Source organism: Lytechinus pictus, chromosome 17, assembly GCF_037042905.1.
Source record: "Lytechinus pictus isolate F3 Inbred chromosome 17, Lp3.0, whole genome shotgun sequence".
NCBI classification, from domain to species: domain Eukaryota; kingdom Metazoa; phylum Echinodermata; class Echinoidea; order Temnopleuroida; family Toxopneustidae; genus Lytechinus; species Lytechinus pictus.
The window spans coordinates 9,373,112-9,394,505 of record NC_087261.1 but is presented as its reverse complement, the minus strand read 5'-3'; the positions used below and the strand labels follow the sequence as shown (position 1 = coordinate 9,394,505).

Genomic DNA, 21,394 nt, shown 5'->3' with positions numbered 1-21,394 from the left:
TTCCACACATGTATCAGCATAATTGATGTCATCAATTATTCCTATTTTTGCTTTGATGTCCTTGTTTTTTGTGGTGGGGTAGCTTAATTCTACTCCCCATTCCAGCTATGTGAACTCATGTCAAAAGTGAATAATAGAGAAATAATTTTTATAAATATTATTTTCTTTGACTAAATATATTTCCTCATTATTTTCAACTTATAAGAATAATTAAGAAATTAGATGTGGCTCAACTATTCACAAAACATGGCTGAACTAACCATCTCTGCTGGTTAGTTCAGCCATTTTGACCTTGTGTTTTCAACCATCCCACGGTCAAAAAAAAAAAAAAAAAATGAGGAGCACACATAAATGAAGTAAATGTACATGAGATTTTGTTCTTTTAGTTAAAAACTGTGGCATTTGACATTGTAATTCCGGAGTGCTGGATTACTTAAATATTACGACATAATGAGAACCAAGAAATAAGTTTATTATTTTGTATTTCACGTTATTTCACCTCAGCACAACTGCTGCCACATCCATATTGGACGCTATATATACACTGCACGAAAATCGAACAAGTTCGATTCCCACTATATACTATACTATACTATACTATACTAAACGCAGTTATACGGCTTTTCCGAATAATTCCCTCTAATGTGAACCGATATGAGTTAATCGTACTTCGAAAACGTACATGGTATACCGAATATTCTACTTCTATGTGAACTCAGCCTTAGCTGCAAAATATTTGGTGTACAGACTTAATTACTTTTAGAGGTTATCTTGTTATTAAACAGAAGTTCGACTGGGCTGGAACGAGTATTCTAGAGGAGAGGGTCGAGTTGAGATTTTCTATTTCAACAGATGGGGTACAGTTTGCAATACCACATGGGATATAACCGTAAGTTGAACACATCGGTTAGAGCTCGTTATTTAGAAAATTCCCCATTGCAAGGTTCAATATTCCGAAGGTTTTTTTTTTATTATGAAATAGGGTTCAATATTCCGTAGATTTGTTTATCAACATACGAGAAAAGGCTCGTTATTCTGAGGGAATTTCCTTCTAAGATATGTTATTCGGAAGATTGTATATTCTTTCTGGAAATGATGGGTTCGTATAGTTCATTAATTGTTTTCGTTTTAACGAACATTTCATTTTTTGGACTGTCGAACCTTGAGAGTTAATAACGTTCAATATTCAGTCTTTCCGCTTGATCACTGGGACATTCGGAAGAGCAAACCTTTTTTTTATACTTTTCTGATTAATAAACCTTCGGAGTAATATACTTCAGGAAAAAAAATAACAAAAAGATGTTCGGATTAAGGAATCCTTTTTTTTTTTCATTTTCGAACTAGCGAACGTCTATGTAATGTATTTGTTTCGGAATAATGAAACCTTCTGAATAATTCATCTTTGTGATAAAGAACGTAACCCGAGAGAAGAGAGTCAAAGTGTATGAATTCTCGACCTACTTTAATGATTGACTTCATAATCGTAATTCTATGTCGATGTGTGGCACCGGCCGGCTTTATTGAAGCTATCCATCATGAAAATCATCATGTAAACGTCACTGAATAATTCATGCAATTTTATTGGCGTCCCGCCTTGTACTCAACGAATTCAGCCTTATTATTGGAGTTGAGAGACTGTTATAGTTTTCCCCCGGAGTTTTCGAACTAAACTCCATCATCACTAATTTCTTGAAGCATGATTGTCATTGTGTGATCATCATTTTATGCAGGGACGGTGACAGCTTTAAAATTTTAATGGGAGCGGGAGACTGAATATTCTAAATATTAAATTTTTTCATCATTCAAATAGTAAGGATATGGAGTTAATTAAAAGGCATATATTCTTGTACTGCCCTTTCTTCCCCCCCCCCCTTTCACTCCTTGAAAAATGATATGGGACGGTGCCCCCCTCCCGTTTATGCCGCCCATGTCTCTGTCGGTTGGTGTACCTTTTTTATCCCATTATTATTTGTCCGGACCAAGTTAAATGTACAATTAAATTGTAGTTGGGAATGCGATGGTAACCGTCACAAACATGTAAAAGTGAAAGAGTGTTTATAACTACATCTAAGAAGTGGAGTTTGCTCTAAAGAATTGGAATCACTACAATCCCTTTGACACGTTTGAAGCAGTCATGAAAGTACATCCACCTTCGATCTGGTTAGTTGAATCCCGCTGATTTCAAACTGTAACTGGCCTTTTATCTTAACTGTGATCTAATATTAGAAAGTTCCTTTGTTCCTCCATAGGATTCCAATGTGGTGTGTAGACAACTTGGTTTTTGGAGAGCCTTCGCCACCGTCGATTCCATCGTCTTTGGAGCCACTCCATCAGGTCCAGTCTGGCTCGATAAAACCAACTGTTCAGGAGAGGAGGACTCCCTCTATAGGTGCAGAAAGGCTGGAGTTGGTGGGAACCAATGTCAGCACGAAACAGTTGCCGCTGTCATCTGCGATCTTACAGGTATGGAGCTCACTATAACTATGGTGTCTTTGGTATTATGGTAGCAGCTACCATGGTAACAGGGCTCATCAGCCAATTACATTCAAGGATTCCATGCTAGTTACAATAAGAAGTATTCGCATCCCGACGCAGATCGGATTTAAGAACACAGTAAATGTATTGAAAATGTTCATCAAAAACAAAGAACAGTTGGTAGGTCTTTGTCGAAAATTGGTGAAGCGGAACAGCAGTTTCATCCTAATCTTCGGAGCTGACGTAAACAAAAAATATGTGTTGTTTGTCAATGCAGAGTCTAGGACGAAACTGCTGTTTTGATTCACCAATTTTGAAGAAAGACTTCTTAGTTGCTCTTTGTCGGGAAGGACATTGAAAGTATAGTTCCTATGTTCTTGAATCCGTCGCGCGGTGTGGAGCGAAAGCCCCCTATTAATGGCAAAGTCTCAAACAGTTCGTTGTAATGCGAGGCCCTATAAACATATTAAGGTCACTTATTAAAAAAAAAACACACACAAAACGCACAATATGTTACCGACCTCGTAGCATCATAAAAGCGTAATATTAGGTACTTTTCGCATTTACAACGGGGAAACTCTCTTAATGCACTGATTCCTTTAAAAATGCAATTAAAATCACAATGGAGAGCCGAGAGGCTTTCGTCGAAAGTTACTTTGTGGATTTGAAAAGCTGCAGATAATCCGAAGATTTGCACCGGACGAACAATTGCAAAATATGTCGTTATCCAGAGTCAAGAGATTCCGATGCTGTCCCGGTCCACACACTTTCGACAAAAGCCTTTCAGCTCTCCATTGTGATTTGACTTGTATTTTCAAAGGAATTGGTGCGGTGAATAGAATTTCTAGATCGTGGGACTGATTTCTGCAATATTGCATCGATTATAGTGTATGATTAATCGTATCAATTATATCTACAGGATTTCCACAAGCATCAAAAAGTCTGTCTTGTTGGTTATTGTGTGTTCTGGAATGTTATTACAAACTGCCTTGTAATGCTCCGGGATTTTCTTTTTAATCTCAAGGCCTAAAAGATAAATTTCAAAGGACAAATTCATGTTCCACTAGAAACTAGCCCTATTATAAATTATTGAACTCCACTGTTGATATCAAGAATGCTCAACATTTTGCAGGTCAATTACTTGTTGGTCATACCGGCGGAGAAAGAAGGCCTCTCTTGTATTACAACATCTCAGATTCATCAGGTTTTCATGAAAGATCAGCCATCAACGTCTCTGCAATTACGATGCTTTACCATAAAGAAGAGACTACCTTGTATTGGATCCAGGACGTAGAGGGCTCTTCAAAGAACTGTGAACTTCGACGAATTAATGTAAATGGAAGTAATAACCAATGGGAAACTTTTGCCACGCTGACTTTCTGCAACCGTAAGTCTAAGTGCATTTTTATTTGACCAAAGAACCGAGGCTTTTTTATGATTTAGGATGTATAAGACGTCAATGTAAGTAAATCTCGAACACATGCAGCGTTTATCGTCACATTCAACAATTCAATATGTTTAATTATACCTTTTTGTTATTTACAAGATTGGTCATAAAAAGTATGGATTTATATGTATCCTCCATATATATCTCTTATGATACATTTATTTATACCAATTCATTAATTTAACTAGTTAATGCATGGTTATTCAGTTACTGTATTTTTTTAAGGACAATTAGTCCACCCTAACAGAAAAGATGATCTGAATAAAAAGAGGAAAATCCAACAAAGTTATGACACTTTTCAGCAGAGGCGTCGATCCTGGGGGGGGGGGGGCAGGGGGGCGATCCGATCGCCCCACCAATGAAAATATTGGGGGGCAAACATATCGTTTTGCCCCCCAATAACTCCGGATGTGCAAAAATAAAATATGATTGTAATGTTCAGCCAGCGAGATTGATATACACAAATTGTTCTTTATTTCAAATCGTGCTCAAAATGTCCACTTTCCAGATTGGAATATAAAAATTTTCAGCTCGCGCTTCGAGCTCGCATCATTTATATGGCAAAAAACAATACTTTTCATGATTAAATAGGTGAATAGAATGTCCCGTTTTCAGTTCTAAACCTCAAAAGAACTCCCGCTTCGATTTACAATAATATTTTGTTGGATATACATCTTGTTTTTTTTTTTTTTAAATGTCCATTAAACTGTCATTTTTTTCAGATCGAAATATCAAAATTTTCAGCTAGCGCTTCGCGCTCGCATCTATTGTTCTTTTAGATACCAATCTTAATCATTGGTAACAAAAATACTTACAATATCAAGCTTTCAGGTCAGAATATAAAGAAATTTCAGCTCGCTCTCGGCACTCGCATTATCTGTTTAGTGAGATATGTATCCTCCTCATGAGTTACTACAAACATTCCTAAACAGGTACGCTTTTCCTGTTTTAAGGTCAGTATACTAAAAAATTTCAGCTCGCGCTTCGCGCTCGCATTAATTTGTTGGTATATATATATATATATATATGACTGTGTGTGGGGGGTGGGTGTTTTGTACGATCGAGCGCCTTTGAACGTTGATTCATGATTTTGCCCCCCCCCCAATCTGAAAAATGGATCGACGCCCCTGCTTTTAAGTTTCGCTTAATTTCACAAAACAGTTATATGCACATCTCGGTCGGTATGCAAATGAGGGAACTGATTACATCACTCACTCACTATTTCTTTACTGTTTTCTTTTATGAAATATGAAACATTCTAATTTTGTCCCCAAAGTCCTGTGAAACAAAGTTTTATTTCTGCTTGAACTTGTGAAATTACCATTGTTTAACATCTTATGGTTCAGTCAAGTTGGTCCTTATTGTCAAATCTGTAAAATTAGAAGTATTGTATAATATTCAAACGATAAAAAACGAAAGAAACAGTGAGTGAGGGACATCATCGATTCTCCCATTTGCATGTGACTAAATTGTCACTATTTTTTGAAAAATAAGCGAAACTTTAAAATGTCATAACTTTCTTATTTTACATCCGAATTTGATAGAATTTTCAGCATTATGCTTGTCTCATTTTTCTCTATGGATCCAACTCAACATTTTTCTGAGGTGAACTTGACCTTTAAAAATACAACTGGGCCTGTCTGTTATCAAAGCCACTATAGCTATACAATCCATGTTTAGTATAGAATTTACTTACCTTGATATGATTAAAATGAGACGGCCATTATTTTGTTTCCATCAAAGAATATTCGTCAGTAACTATCGATGAAATCAAGGAATATATCTTCTGGACGGAGCCTTCAACATCAAGAAGGGTTTACCGGAAGGCTACCGACGGGTCTAGTCTAACTGTGTTTCGATACGGCGTACAAACTCCTCGAGGACTCGCACTACGCAAAGCAACACGGTAAGGTATAATTATAGCATATTTTTATTGAGGTATTATCCAGATAGCATACAGAGGGCCAAAGTGCCCCCCCCCCCCCTCCTCCCCCTCCCAAGATAAAAGAATGACAGCGGAAAAAGAATGATTGATAATAATAATAGAAATAATAAATAGTTCTTTTAAAGGGGAAAATAAGAGATATTGCGTAAGATATGACAAAGATGCACGAATCCGGCAGAGTGTGAAATTTGGCATACAGGGTTATTTTGGGGCGCTGATTTATGAATATTGCCGCCCCCAAGCGATCTGACCATCGGGTTGGCCGCCACCTTTTTGATATCCAAGATGGGCACAATAATTCATTAACTATCATTTTTTTTAGTTTTACATGGCATGTGAAATTGAAATTTGGCATAATTTGTGCCACTTCAATATTTTCGGCCCCCAGCAATGTTCTCAAAGATCATGGTGGTGATTTTTGTACCTTATTGCTAAGAAAGCATGAATGCTTGTAAGTAAGCAACCAGAGGACCGACGGCTTAAGTTCCTCTCCGATGGACCTGCATGGTAATGAGGAACAATGCCTTACCAAATGTCACTAGCGCAACAAATGGGAATGAACCAGGGTCACCGGAATCCAAAACCCACACTCGCGAGTGAGCAATTGCTGTCGGCGGCAATATTTGAATTCAGAGCCTCAAAATATTCCTATGCCAAACTTCAGTGTAACATGTCATGTAAAACTCAAGAAATGATATCTAATGATTTTTCATGGCGGCCATTTTGGATTTCTAACAGGCGGCCAACCCGATGGTCAGATCGCTTGGGACCGGTAATTTTTTTAATCATGCAGTGCCCCCAAATTACCCCTGTACGCTGAATTTCACACTTTCTGCCGGATCCGAGCATCTTGGCCATTTTTGGTCACTCATCTGCCCTACTAAGAAAGAAAAATGAAAATAACATGGAAAGGAAAAAGACAAGTGAATAAAAAACAAGACTGATATGAGGAGGGGAAGAAGCTAAACCATTCGAGTAACTCGAAACTGACATGGAATCCATTCCTCACCTACATCATTAGTTATCTCATTTGGTCAACCATAAACTGAAAAAAAAAACTCGTACCTCTCTGCGATTTGACCAACTCCTACCTCATTACGCATGGCCCTGCATGGGGAGCGGGTGTGCTGGGGATGCTGAAGAACCCACAAGATTTGCCTGGGGTGCCGCGTATGTTATTCACCACAGGCACCGCCCCCATCCCCTTGGAAATTAGTTTGCATAATAGCAGAAAATAACAAAAATTCAACCCAAATCACCTTCATTTTGTGAAACCTTTTTTTCTTCTTCTTCTTTTGGTTAGAAAAATTTAAACCAACACCCCATATTAAAAGATCGTTCCCAGTGCCCTGCACTCACAGTGAACGTATATCTTAGTTTCAACTTTCTTGACTCTATTCTGTCCTTTTTCATTTTAGGAGAGTATACATCTTAATGGAGAATCGGGTGGATTCGCGGACTTTGAATTTAGGTGGTCCTACAAGTCCTGTTTCATACCCAAATAACAAGAATGTTAAATGTCTCACATTGGATGAAGCAGGTACGTACAACTTTGAAATGAAAAAAAAAATATGATCTATGGCAGCTCTTTAATTTGTCAGGACGAGTAGTTCTGGGTCCAGTAACACAAAGGTTGGCGATTATTCGTACGCTTGATTTTTACGATTGATTGTACATTGTAGTCAATGCAATCAATCGTAGAAAAATGTTCTACGATCAGTGCTAAGCTTTGTGTTACGGGCCCCTAGTGACAGATTTCGTGTATCGTAAAGAAAACTGATAAAAAGACAAATAAGAGAGGATGAAACACAGGAAACGTGGAAATGATGTCAAAAAGAAAGTTGTGGGTCGTAGAACTCTATAATATCATTCAATGGAGAAAGATATGATGTCACTGTACGCTTTTCACCTGAGCAATCATGCCGGTGCCGCATTTTGCAGATAATGCATAATACTTTAAAAATTGTATATTACGAAGATTTGCATCCAGATGTGTACCTCCCATTCAAACAGAAATGAAGACAATATTTTGTTCACAATTCTTTGTATTTTAATTGGAACATTTTCCAACGAGAATTGAAAAATAAAAACATCAATTCAAACTTGGATGACAACTTACATGTATATACTTCAGATGTATAAACAAGGGAGACATGGGTATAAATCATATTGAAAAAAATATTTTATTGTGAAAATGAAAGACAATGAATGCATATTTGAATTGAAATTTAAAAAAAAAACGTTTACAACACTTTTGTCCTACTAGGTGGTATGATGTACTTCATCGATTTCGAGGGTGACGCCGTACTTAAAATGGCGCCAATTGATGGTGGCAAGCTCAAGGTTGTTCCGTTGGACATCAAGGACACCCCATCGGGTATGTTGTTCGCATCGGGCTGGCTGGTCTGGCTTGAACCAACTCATCATCGGGTTGGTCGTGTCGCCCTACGGGGAAGCTCTCGGGAGATCATATACCAAGACTTTGATGAGCAGATGGAAGCTCCAGCGAGCCTCGCTTTCATTCCATAGCCAGTGAAATTGTTTTAGAAGATGAACTCGCTATCATGATTAGTGTTTTTTAATACATTTAAATGATAATGATTATGATGGTGGCGGTAGTGAGGATGATAGTGTTGTGGAGGAGGATCACTGGCGGATCCAGGGGGGAGCAAAGCCGGCCCGTGCCCCCCCCCCCCCCCCTTGAGAGGCACAATTAAAGTTTTTAATGTAAAATGCTGTTAAAACAGAAGTGCCCCCCCCCCCTTTGAAAGTGAAAACTTTTTGGGGGCTTGTAAAATTTTTCGTGGACGAAATGTCCTTATTTTTTGTTGAAACCTGTTTTTTTATGGTTGCTTGTTATATTTTTTCCTCGTGAAAATGTGCCCCCCCCCCCCTGGAAAATCCTGGATCCGCCCCTTACGGATATTGTAATTATTGAGATAATGATAATTTCATTGTTATAATGATGGTAAAAATAATATTAATAGAAAATTTATTTTTAAAATGCTGTGGTTAATTATAATAACATTAATGCCGAAGGATATGATTACATTGATGATGAAAATAATAAAAATGATGATGGTATAGATGATAACACACTGTAAAAAAAATCTTCGAATTAGTAGTTACCAGTTAATTTATGTAAGTAGAATTTATACTTTGTAATTATTCCCTGATTTTGTCATAGTAAATTTAACTTGTCTTTGAATTTACCTGAGTTTTGAGGTTCAATGTACATTTAAGAAAATTCGAGTAATACTGACGTGCTTCGATTAAGTAAATCTAACTCCAATTTTAGGATACTTATTACTAAAAAAAATAATGTTGAATGTACTTGTATTTAACGCTTTATTTACATAAATCATGAATATTCATTAAGAGCAAACAATTTTTTAATAAATCTCATAATTATCTATTTGTGTTTGAAAATTATTCGATTAGGGTGTGTGAAATTTTTCAATAGTCACTCATCTGAAAGTTCAGATTTTTAAGGTTTCCGAAAATGATCTCACTGTTTACCTGTTAAGATCATGGACCTACTACGAGATGCACCCGTATACATAGGCGGTGGAAGCGGGGGGGGACGGGGGGACGTGTCCCCCCTAAATTTGAGGTGGAGGGACGATCCCCCTAAATTTTTCGTTGATGACTTTTTTTTTTTTTTTTTTTTTTTTGCTTGTCAAAAATTTTTGTCGGTCCCCCCTAAAAAATTTTGATTGATAATAACCTTTTTTTTTTTTGGCTTGTCAAAAAATGTTGGTGGCCCCCCCTTAAATTGTTTGGCTTCCGCCGCCAATGCCCGTATATATGAATATAATGTCAGTACCAGTGGCGTACGCAGGGGAGAGAGTACAGGTGCTCAACCTCCCCCCTTATTTTTTTATACCCACCCCCCTAAGAATTAATAATTGAAAAACCTTTTAAAAATGTTGAATATTAGGGGAAACGACCTAAAATTTACGATGAAGACCTTTTTTGGGTCAACATTTCCTTCAGCTTGAACCCCTCCCCCTTTCATAAATCATGCGTACGCCACTGGTCAGTACCTATCAATTGGCCTTTTCACGCGTGAATCTTGAATCATCATTGTAATGATGATTGCTATTGTAATCGTGACTGTGATTAGCGTTCGTGATTCTAAACATGTTCTATAGTTTGGTTTCACACGTGCTAAATATTCGTCATTAGCCTTATTTTGCACTGGAATCATCCTTCAAAATACGATTTGTTTTTACCGTGTGAATGGGCGGAATGACAGGTAAGTGACGATGAGTAAATTCTATCATTTGGATCAAAGATGTCTAAGGGCCTTTTCACACGTGCATCTTGAATCATCATTGCAATTCGTCTTTAGAATCATCGGACCTTTCACACGGAAAATTCGTACCGTAATTTGAGTGAAACTTGACTGAAATTCAACTCCGGAGTATAATTTGAATTCGTGATTGTGATTAGCGTTCATGATTCTAGTTTGGTTTCACACGTGCTAAGATTCGTCATTAGCCTTATTTTTCACTGGAATCACCATTCAAATTACAATTTTTTTTACCGTGTGAAATGGTGGTAGGTTGAAATGATGCCAGAGAAAGTCGGAGTAGTATGTGGGCTTTCGTGCTTTTTTTTAAATATTGCCGTGAATGTTTTACTTATTGAATTAGGTTGATGTAACTTAATTTAGTTGAGTAAATTTGCTGCAAAGAAAACAAGTAAATTTGCCTTAATACTGCCAAATTTATAAATGTTTGGAAAAAATTAAAACAGTTTCTACACATAACTCAATAAATGAATAATTACCAAGGATATTTCTTTACAGTGCACTTATTAAAAATAAAAGTAATGATTGACTAAGTACAAATGAAGAACATGATGATGATAATGACAATGATGAAGATGATGATGGTGTTGAAATGTGAATGTGAGTGAGAATCCGTTCCTCTGTCATTGCATAAAATATTGAAACAACATGGCAACCAGAGACACGGTGAAGGGCGCAGTCACATTTCCCCTACGGCAGCCAGACGGTGAGTCGAAAACAGCTGTTTTAACATTGTTTTGGTACTATAGCTACATAATAGGTGGTTTAAATAAAAATGAATAAAACTGCTCTTTTCGACTGAGCCATAAGATGATGTGCTGTTCCGATCCTCCAACTTTCGACAATGACCTCTAAGCTTTCCCTTGTGATTTGACGGGCATTTTCAATAGATTATGAACGTTGCAGAAAGCGTTTGCAAAGAGGGTGCTAAAATTCGTTACTGTTTTTCTTTATAAAAAAGGGCCCCTGATCGTTTTCCTCCAATGACACCGTATACACCTTTTTCCTTTTCTTTTCTTTCATTTTCTCCTTCATTTCTTCCCCTTTTCGGTCTTGGCCTTGGAACATCGGTAGAGGGAAACCCAAATACCCCACCCTCCCTCAACGGCAGTGTTTATAACAGGCCTGTTGCCGAACATTTAAAGGGATGGTCCAGGCTGGATATATTTATATCTCAATAAATAGAGTGAAATTCACAAAGCAAAATGCTGAAAATTTGATTAAGATCGGATAACAAATAACGAAGTTATTGAATCTTAAAGATTTGCATTATTTCTGTGAAACAGTTCTAGGCATGTCTTTATGAATATTCATTAGGTAGGCTGATGATGTCATATTCCAACTTGGTCTTTTGTATTTTATTATATGAAAGTAGGTTTATTCAAAAAAATTTCTATCAAGAACTAAAACAATTGGATTGGCAACTGATTAAATGCATTAGTTATTTATTGCCGCAACTTATTTCATCATAATGGAGACACATTATTTACACTATGTATGAAAAAATGAAACATTTATGATTTCATGTAATAACATACGAAAAAGGAAAGTAGGGATGTGACATCATCAGCCCACCTAATGAATATTCATGACGATGTGCATATAACTGTTTTCACAAAATATTGATAAACTTTAAAATTCAATAGCTTCTTTATTTGTTATCCGATTTTGATGAAATTTTTAGCATTTTGCTCTGTGAATTTTACTCTACTAGTATATTTAGATAAAAATATTTTTAGCCCAGACCATCCCTTTAAATTGCATGCATGCCTTTGAAAACGTTGTTATGTACACCTTGACAGCTTTTCAAAGGACTATGCAACAAGCATGTCTGCAAACTGAATTCGAATTTTAAAAAGGACACCTAACCCACCAGGGCCCTGGGAACGGTTTTCAGTGGGGGTGCTGATATGGGCTGAAATATATCCTCAAAGGTGGGGGGCACAATATATTTAGTGTATATTGACTTGAAATCGGGATGTTTAAGTATCATTTATACCCTTGAACAGGATTATTTATCTCATTAAACAGACAATGCGACAGTCACTTCTTGGCTTTACTCATATAAAAGAACATAGATATATAAATAAATAGCGCGAGGTAAATATTTTGGATTTTTTTTTTGTATTTTGTCCTAGAAATTGAAAATTTGAGCAGCGATGTTTGTGATCCTGAAAAGGAAATTTTTAATATACGTTCTGGCCTGATCCAAAGGGACCTGTTATAAGGACTGTTTGCAGTTTCCCACGAAAACGATGCATATTTCAACAATCAAATAATGCGAACGCGAGCTTATTTTTGGCATTCCGACCTAAAAACTTGACATTCTATAAACACTTTTTGTAATCATGAACAGGATAGGTATATAACTATATAATTGATGCGGGTGCGAAGCGCGAGCGGAAACTAAATTGAGATTTCAGACCTAAAAACTGGACATTCTAAGCACTTTTCTAATCATGAAGAGAATAGGTATAAAACTATAGTACAATTGAGATTCAGACCTTAAAAAAACGGGACACTCTATTTCATGTTTTGTCAATTATGTAAAGGATAGGTAATTGAGTATCTTCCTCCATAAATAATGTGAGGGCGAAGAGCGAGCAGAAAATTTTTGATATTCTGATCTGAAACTTGATAATTTAAGCACGTTTTGAAAAAAACGACTGCATATATCTGAATAAACATGCGAGCGCGTATTTATGTTTATACCTAGAATCTGGGCATTCTAAATACATTTTTTTATTATGAAAATTAATAATACGAGCTGAAAATATTTGATATTTCGATCTGAAAAAGGCTGAATTTAAGCACTATTTCAAGCACCGTGTAGGAATATTCTGAAGGGGGAAGGTTCCTACAAAACGTCGCTAATTTTCATTACATTTCTGTCATTTATCATACCTACAAGATTTTCAGGGGTGCTGCCTATGGAAAATAACACACGCTGCACCCCAGCTTGGGCTATGTTACCCACCTTATGACCCTGTATTTATATTCTCAGCGAATTTAATGTAGATGCAAATTCTTTTCAATTACAACATCGTTGAAAAAATGTGAATGCACTGCCCAATCAAGCGGAAATACTACCATCTGAGACATGTACAAGTTATTGGTGTGACGTTTTCTCATTATCTTTTTACGTTATCAAAGCGGTATCCATGGCCGTTCGCAGCGGGGAGGGGAAGGGGCAGTTGCTCCCCCCCCCCCCCTCAAAGAAATTGTGAAAACATATATTTTCTCACTGACAATTTTCACAAACTTCATCAAAACTGTGCTCAAAATCCTTCAATTTCACTTTAGAAATGGAAAAGCGTCCCCGTGATAACCTCAGTCTCTAATTCGCTTCCTCGCCGATCGGGTATCTTTGAAGATTGTTACACGTCTTGCCCCCCTCCCCATACCCCTCCAGGAAAAATTTCTGCTACTGTCATGCCCGTATCAAGCAAGCCGCTTTTACATGCTAATTAGGTTTTGAGAGCAGATGATGTTTTAAAAATATGTGAACATTTGAATATGTATTTCGACTTCATAATTGTTTTTGTGTGGGTTTTTATTTGTTTGTTTGTTTTTACCTCCGGTGATCTGAATTTTATGTTTTTCCCCTTGGAAACATGGCACTGGGGAGCAGGGTGCTGGGGTTCAGCACCCCCAAGATTTTCCAAGGGGTGTTGCGAGTATTATTCTCCACTATAGACAGCACCCGCAGGAATTCTGGTAGGTGTGGCAAATTGGGAAAAATATAGTGATTTTTTTTTGCTTGTCAAATAATTTCCTGCAACCAAAACAGCCTTCACTTTGGACAGTGGTGGACTTGCGCCCTTTGCTTCCGAAACCGAAATAGCTCAGCACACTTCGAATCTTGTCTAAATGACACAGCATAATTGTGAAATTCCTCTTTGACTGGATCACGGTTAATACCTCTCTGTTTCGAACCGTTTGCTTGTCAACTTCTTTCTGGAATTAAACGATAAATAACATGGAGAACGTTAAATCTATAAGATGCGATCCCGACCACTACACGAAAGCTTTCAAGATCGTCACCGACAAGTGCAACATGTACGAATTCCTTGGGAATTGGGTACAGAGCGAGTTTCCCAGGCTGGTGTTGGATAAATTGGCGGGGAGTTTTTCAGCGGAGACGCCCATCAACATGCTGGGAGTCGGCAGTGGATCAGGTAGGGGAGAAAGAGAGAGAGAGAGAGAAAGGAGGGGGAGGGGGAACTGAAATCAGTGTCTTACAGTTATGAGGGGGGTGGGCTTTCACGACCAAGGAAAAAAGAGCAAATTAAAGAAAAGTGATAGGAACGTATGGCATTTTCTGAATATTATGTCAAAATCAATTACAAAAGTCGATTTTCGTATTTTGGGTCAATACAGTACTGCAAATATGTACAGGCCCCTGGTAAGAGGTTCAAAGAACAAACAATGACACGATTATATACGACCTTGTCCCATTTAGAATCTAAGGCTATATACATAACTGGACTTGGGTCAAACCATTAATAGCGGCCCTGGCAAGAACATTCCTATATTTGGGGGATGCAAGGCGACCAGAGGCGTCGATCATGGGGGGGGGGGGCAGGGGGGGGGGCAACCGCCCCACCAATGAAAATACTGGGGGGGGGGCAAACATATCGTTTTGCCCCCCCCCCCCCAATAATTCCGCATGTGCAAAAAACAAAATAAGATTGTAATGTTACACAGAAATCAGCAAGCGAGATTGAGATACACAACTCGTTCTTCATCTAAAATCGTGCTCAAAATGTCCGGTTTTCAGATTAGAATATAAAAAAAAATCAGCTCGCGCTTCGCGCTGGCATCATTTCTGTAGCAAAAACCCATACTTTTCATGATTGAATAGGTGAATAGAATGTCCCGTTTTCAGTTCTATACCTCAAAAGAACTCCCACTTCGATTTGCAATAATCTTTTGTTGGATATATTTCTTGTTCTTTGTTAAAAACGTCAATTAAGCTCTTTTTTTTTTAAGATCAAAATATCAAAATTTTCAGCTCGCGCTTCGCGCTCGCATCTATTATTATTATTTTTTTTTTCTTTTTAATTTGTTGGTGAGATGTGTATGTGAGTGTGTATATATATATATATATATAGATATATATATATAGATATATATATATATATATATATATATAATCTATATATATATATACATATACGCATATGTGTGTGTGTGTGTGTGTGTGTTTGAGTCTGTTTGTTTTGTGTGATCGAGCGCCTTTGGAAAGTTGATTCATGATTTTGCCCCCCCCCCAATCTGAAAAATGGATCGACGCCCCTGAAGGCGACTTGCTGTTGCGTCATGTATTTTTGTGAAATAATTATGGGTAATTCATAGTTACATCTATATACCGCTCTTTTTATATTTTCCCTTTTTACACCCCCACTTCTTTCTCCTCTCCCTCTTTTTTACTGCTTGAATAATTCAAGGCACACTCGTTCCACCCCCCCCCCCTTACTTATGGTGCGGCCCCTTACCGTACATTCAGTATATTTAACCAGGGACTGATTATCCACCATGTCCATTAGTCTTGCTTAATTCGATTTTAAGCCAGGGGCCTATTCATAAGCAGATACAGGGGGCAGGGAACCCCCCCCCCCCCTCCTTTTTTTTTGACGAAGCAAAATAAAGAAAAAAAGGTGAAAGAAAGAAAAAAGAGGGAAAAAAGGGAAAACAATGGAGAACAGGAAAAGGAAAATAAGAGAGGAAGGCGAGTGAATAAAACAAGATGAGGGGAAGACTTGGAAAATTATAAAAAATCATTCATGTCACTCAATTTTCGCTCGCGCTTCGCGCTCACATTGCCTGATCGATGATACATATCTTGCGCAATATATAGGCTGATATAAAGCTTAAAATATCAAGTTTGAAGTCAATAAACAAAACATATTTCAACTCAGACATTATACTTTCATTATTTTGTGTGATTTACAAACTAATTTGAAAAAAAGGTGTTTTGTAAAATGTCCGTTTTATGAATCTCAACATTTTCAGCTCGCGCAGCGCGCTGGTATTGTTTGATGTGTGAAGTACCAATCATCTTCGTGTATTCCATAAAGCTCTAAAAATATCCCTTTCCAGGTCTGATTGTCAAAACATATCAGCTATATAGCGCTGCACGCTAGACTTTTGATTGAGTTGTGTATACCTTTATATCAATTCTATAACAAACTTCTTAAAATCTCCTTTTCAGGACAGTTTATCAATAAAAAATTTCGGCCCGTAATTTGCGCTCACATGATCAATTGTTAAAAATGTATTTATCCATTCATTCTATTCATAATTACAAAAGTGCTTAAATTGTCCAGTTTTTCGGCCTTGATATCAACGAATTTCGCGCTCTCATTAGGCCTATTAAATTAATAAATAAGATAATAACAGTTTTATGAATGGTCCCTTTGTCAGAATCGGCAAGTTTCTTCTCGCGCTTAGGAAGATGAATAGGAGAGTCGTCATTTTCATATGATGACGAATGCTTTTAGAATGTCCCGGTCGTAGGTCAAAATGATAATTACAAAAATATCAGCTTCGCGGTCGCATCATTTATTATATTGATTGTAATCCATATCCACCTCACAATTTTCCTACATAGTGCTTGAAATAGTGCTTAGATTGAACCTTCTTCAGATCGGAATATCAAATATTTTCAGCTCGCGCTTTGCGCTCGCAGTATTGATTTTCATGATAAAAAAATGTATTTAAAATGCCCAGATTCTAGGACTAAACCCGCCCCCCCCCCCCCACTCAATGTTATTTAGGGTACGCCTATGCTCGTTCCCTCCCTTTGAAAGCACCCCCCTATCGAAGGTCTGCCAAAATTTCTGATTCCCCTTTCGAGGGCTTTTTCTGCCTTAGAGACCCCCCTAAATCCGGAACACTGCTCAATGTACCCCTATCTCAGGTGAGCTCTCATTCAAACAAAAGGTCCGTACTTTACTTTTCAAAATGAAATAATCCTGAATTCAGGATTATTCAGGCTCATTCGAATAAGCTTTCAAAACTAGCAGGAATTTCAGGAATTTGATCAATTTTTCTATGTTATTCAAAATATTTTATAACCCCCTTTTAAAATTCTCAGGAGTCCAAAGAGAGAGATGAAAAAACACCCCCTTTTTAAAGAAATCTCCGGGTGAAAATACAAATACACCCCCTTTTTTACAATTCGCGGGCCGGACTTGTCCCGCGAAAAAGTACCCCTTTACCGGACATTTTGGGAACACGGCAACACGCATGCGGTCCTTCCGACCCCGGAGTGAGGGGGCCGGGGGTCTAAATCTAGAACACGCTCATGCATATTACGCAGCTTGTTCTTTTTTAATACATGCTTAAATCTTAAATTATCCAGTTTCAGATTAGAATATAAAAAAATCTGCTCGCGCTCGCATTATGTAGGAAGATACCCTCCTGCCAAGTTTTTTTTTTTTTTTGCAAAGCATGAATAGAGTGTCCCCTTTTTGGTCAAAATCTCTTTTTTCCACTCACGCTTCGCGCTCGCATCAATCGTTTAGTTATATAAATATCCTATTCATGATTACAAAAAAAGTGCTTAGAATTCCAATTTTAGGTCAGGACGTCAAAAGAAATTCACTTCGCGCTCGCATTGATTTACTGTTGAAATGTGTATTGTCTTCATGGCTAATCCAGGCTAGAATGTATATTAAATCCTTCGCGCTCGCATCTTGTTCAGGATCACAAACATTGCCCAGAATGTTGAATTTTCAGGACAAAATAGGGCCTATACATGAAATTTCACCCAAAAAAACAGCTCGCGCTTCACGCTTGCCCTTATTTACATAGAGCTAATATGAGATTATCATTATACTTATGTTTTAAAAGAATAAAGCTATATAGTGACTGTTGGGTCTACACTTTAAAGAATCAAACAAAAATCAATTTTTGAGCGGCTGATCGGGTAAAATATAGGTTTAAAAAAGTTGTCGAAAGCTGGATCCGCCCCTGTATACTGATCATAATTATACTGATTTGGAGACAAACTTATCCAAATTTCTTTGTCTTTATCCCTCTCCTTCTTCTTTAAAGAGCCATGCGATAATGGGATTCAAAGATTGATTGATTGTTTTCATATTTAAAAGGGGAAACAGACAGCAAACTGGCGGCAAGCATCAAGACCCGTTTCCGGTCCGTCCGAAACGTCGTGGTGGAACCTGCCGAGAAAATGCTCGACATCTACCGAGCGCTCATCGATGGCAACAAGTCCGACTTCGAAGGTATTGAGTTCGATCTTCGTCAACTCGGCATCGACGACTATCGTGCCCAGGAAGGCGACCACCCGGCCAAATACCATTTCATCAGCACCATACAGTCTCTGTACTATGCCGCGGACTTTGAGGACACCATACGTTATCTTTACGATTGTTTGGAAGAGGGCGGGATTATGCTGATAATCATTGTCTCAGGTGATCAGATCGTTCTTCAAAAACAGTTCCTTGACATGTTGACCTTTGTAGTGCTTAGAAATACATGTAGATATGAAAATCTTATTTGAAATAGTCACGATTCGTGCCATGATTAAAACCGTGCTCTCAATCGTGGATCGAGTGATCGTAGTATTCGTGTCAGATCTTATCTTGAGGTCAGTCTTTGCAACTGTTTTGATTGTTGATGGGTTTTTTTGCGGGGGCGGGGTCGTCGAAACTTTTCGCGATCTGCTACAAAAGGTCAATCGTAACGGATCACGTCAGTGGGAATCAGTTATGACAAGCGGATGGATTTGTCAAAATGTGATTTCTAACTATGGGTAAACTAAAAAGGAATAAGTCCCTCTTAAACTTAGGGACATTTTTCGGATATCTTTTGTCATTTAGCGCAAGAACAGACCATCAGTCATTCGTAAACATGGTAAAGTTAATCTTAACTTTCGAACAGTTTTATAAAACGTGATCTGGTTCCTCCTTAGAGATATTCGATTATATCTCGGTTGTTTTCTTCATCTTCATCTGCATTATGTTATTCATGTTTCTTAAAGAAACGTGAACATTTTGCATAAAATACGACTGCATGTCGAAAAATAAAACGGTATAAATATAAACTACTAGATCCAGGGACGCCGCTGAAGGGGGCCGGGGGAAACACCCCTTATGATTTCACGAATAGTTAAAAGAGAGGAGTAGAAGAAAAAAAGAGAATTACCCTTGTAATTTAAGTGATCTCCCCCCCCCCCCCCCCTTCCATCAAAATTCCTTGGCGTCGCCCGTGCCTATTTTCGAAATAAATTATGTTCTTTGTGTTCCAAAACAGGCACAAGGGTTAGATAAATTATCTTGTTTCCATTTTTAAAGGAAAAACAACTCACATTTCTATCATCTCACAATTTTTCGACGACGCTGAGTGACACGTGAGCCGAAAGTTAAGTTGCTCACCCCCCCCCCCCCCCCCAAAAAAAAAAAAATGTCGATGTTCGACTTTGTATTTTCTTTCGGCATTATGCGTGCCCATAATACACCTTTATGGTCAACAGAAATGTGAATATTCTTGAAAAGTTCAGGTTTTCTTATACTTCTTTTGATTTATGTCATTTTCTTGTATGAAAGTTGGCCCAAATGATTGAGAATCCAAAGGAGCTGCGAATTACAGATCATTTTTTCTTCTTGAATTTCACAGACACTTGTGGTTCGTGGCGTCTTTGGAATCGAGTTCCCCTCATAATGCAAACTTCAACTGGATCTTTCTTTTGCGCCAGTGACGTCCGACAGTGCCTCTCCTCTCAGGGAATCCACTTCGAAGAAAACCACCAGGGGTTCAACCTCGACATCACCAGCTGCTTCGAAGAGGGGTCCGAGGAAGGGGCGCTCCTCCTTGATTTCATCACCGAAATCATCGATTTCCGTGGTTCGGTGTCGCCCGACTTTCTCAAAGAGGTGATGGAGTATATGGGGTCGGACCAGTGCTCGGAGCGAAAAGAAGATGGGACGATTTTCTTTAACAAGAATTGGGACGCCCTTGTGGTCCAAAAGCCACTCGTGGCCAAAAGCAATTAAAAAATATAGTTTCCTATGAATAGAAAGAGATAAACACACACACAGCAAGAGAGGGAGGGGGAGAGAGAGGAGGGGGGAGACAGCAAGGGGGGGGGGGAGAGAGAATGCATGTGGTGGGGATGAAAATGGGCAATGACAATAGGCTATGAGATGAGAGATGGAGGACGATAAAGAAAGATAATGAAACAGAAAAAGAAAGCGAACAGAGGGGGGATGAGAAAGAAAGGAATGCAATTGAGATAGATTAAAGTAAATGTAAACTTGTTTTGATGTGCTGTTAATTTGTAATGTCGCAATAAACTGGCCAGTACGCATACGTTGTATCATTTTTTTATATATTCTTTTTCACGAGATGGAAAGTGGGAGTGAAATGGTAATATCTCCCTACAATGAAACAATAAAGTAATCATGACAATAGTTATTGAAATAGTTAAGCAAACAAAATTTTCGTTCCTCAAAATGTCAAGAATTATCTTGCGAATGTGATCAGGTATTTGCCTCATCAAAAATGTAGACGGACTGCCTCAACCACGTTAACCCTCGCTCACCATAGGCGGTTTCATGAAGAGTAGGCAACTTTTAATAAAAAACATAAATAAATAAGTAATAATAATAGGAAACAATTCCGGAAGTAAAACATTACTGAATAAAGAGTATATAGTGCACTTCATTAGCTATAAATTAATATCTGACGAGCAATATTGATATAAAAATCAAATGAATAAAACAATTATGTTTTAAGATAGAGAAGCACGTTTGTTACATCATTATTCTCTATTACTAGTATGTGAGATGATGATGATGATGATGATGATGATGATGATGGTTACGGTGATGATGATTACGGTAATGATGATGATGATGATTACGGTGGTGGTGATGATGATGGTGGTGAAGATGATGAGAGCGATAATAAATTTTAATGGTGATGATAGTGATGGTCATGACAACGGTCACGATTATGAAGGAATAAGGTAGGTACTGATCATAGTGGATGGGATCATGGTGGAGATGAAGAAGATGATGATGATGAAGAGGATGATGATGATGTTGATGATGATGCTGTTGAAGATGATGACGATGATGATGACGATGATGATGATGATGATGAAGATGATGATGACGACGATGATGACGATGATGATGATGATTATGATGGTGATGATGACGATGATGGTGATGTGGTGGTGGTG

The 21,394-nt window shown here is 37.9% G+C and overlaps 2 protein-coding genes across 2 annotated transcripts; both read left to right on the top strand.

Moving 5' to 3' along the window:
• The first annotated feature begins 246 nt into the window (after window positions 1-246).
• Window positions 247-8,417, top strand: LOC129280353 (uncharacterized). The gene is made up of 7 exons (XM_064112193.1): window positions 247-271; window positions 786-889; window positions 2,250-2,463; window positions 3,608-3,862; window positions 5,666-5,828; window positions 7,286-7,407; window positions 8,134-8,417. Exons 1-7 carry the CDS (start codon window positions 247-249, stop codon window positions 8,394-8,396), a joined length of 1,146 nt encoding a protein of 381 aa, XP_063968263.1. The 3' UTR covers window positions 8,397-8,417.
• A 5,368-nt stretch (window positions 8,418-13,785) lies between these two features.
• On the top strand, window positions 13,786-20,947 carry LOC129279801 (histamine N-methyltransferase A-like). Its single transcript, XM_054915859.2, has 3 exons — window positions 13,786-14,360; window positions 18,297-18,620; window positions 19,825-20,947. Exons 1-3 carry the CDS (start codon window positions 14,162-14,164, stop codon window positions 20,199-20,201), a joined length of 900 nt encoding a protein of 299 aa, XP_054771834.2. The 5' UTR covers window positions 13,786-14,161; the 3' UTR covers window positions 20,202-20,947.
• The last annotated feature ends 447 nt before the right edge of the window (window positions 20,948-21,394 follow it).

Bases quoted from the DNA above. Each gene is read 5' to 3' on its own strand.
- LOC129280353 (XM_064112193.1), top strand. From the start codon at position 247: ATGGCTGAACTAACCATCTCTGCTG. The intron at 2,464-3,607 runs GTATGGAGCTCA...AACATTTTGCAG, and splicing joins TGTCATCTGCGATCTTACAG to GTCAATTACTTGTTGGTCAT. The intron at 3,863-5,665 runs GTAAGTCTAAGT...TTTCCATCAAAG, and splicing joins CACGCTGACTTTCTGCAACC to AATATTCGTCAGTAACTATC.
- LOC129279801 (XM_054915859.2), top strand. From the start codon at position 14,162: ATGGAGAACGTTAAATCTATAAGATGCGATCCCGACCACTACACGAAA. The intron at 14,361-18,296 runs GTAGGGGAGAAA...CATATTTAAAAG, and splicing joins GGGAGTCGGCAGTGGATCAG to GGGAAACAGACAGCAAACTG. The intron at 18,621-19,824 runs GTGATCAGATCG...TGAATTTCACAG, and splicing joins GCTGATAATCATTGTCTCAG to ACACTTGTGGTTCGTGGCGT.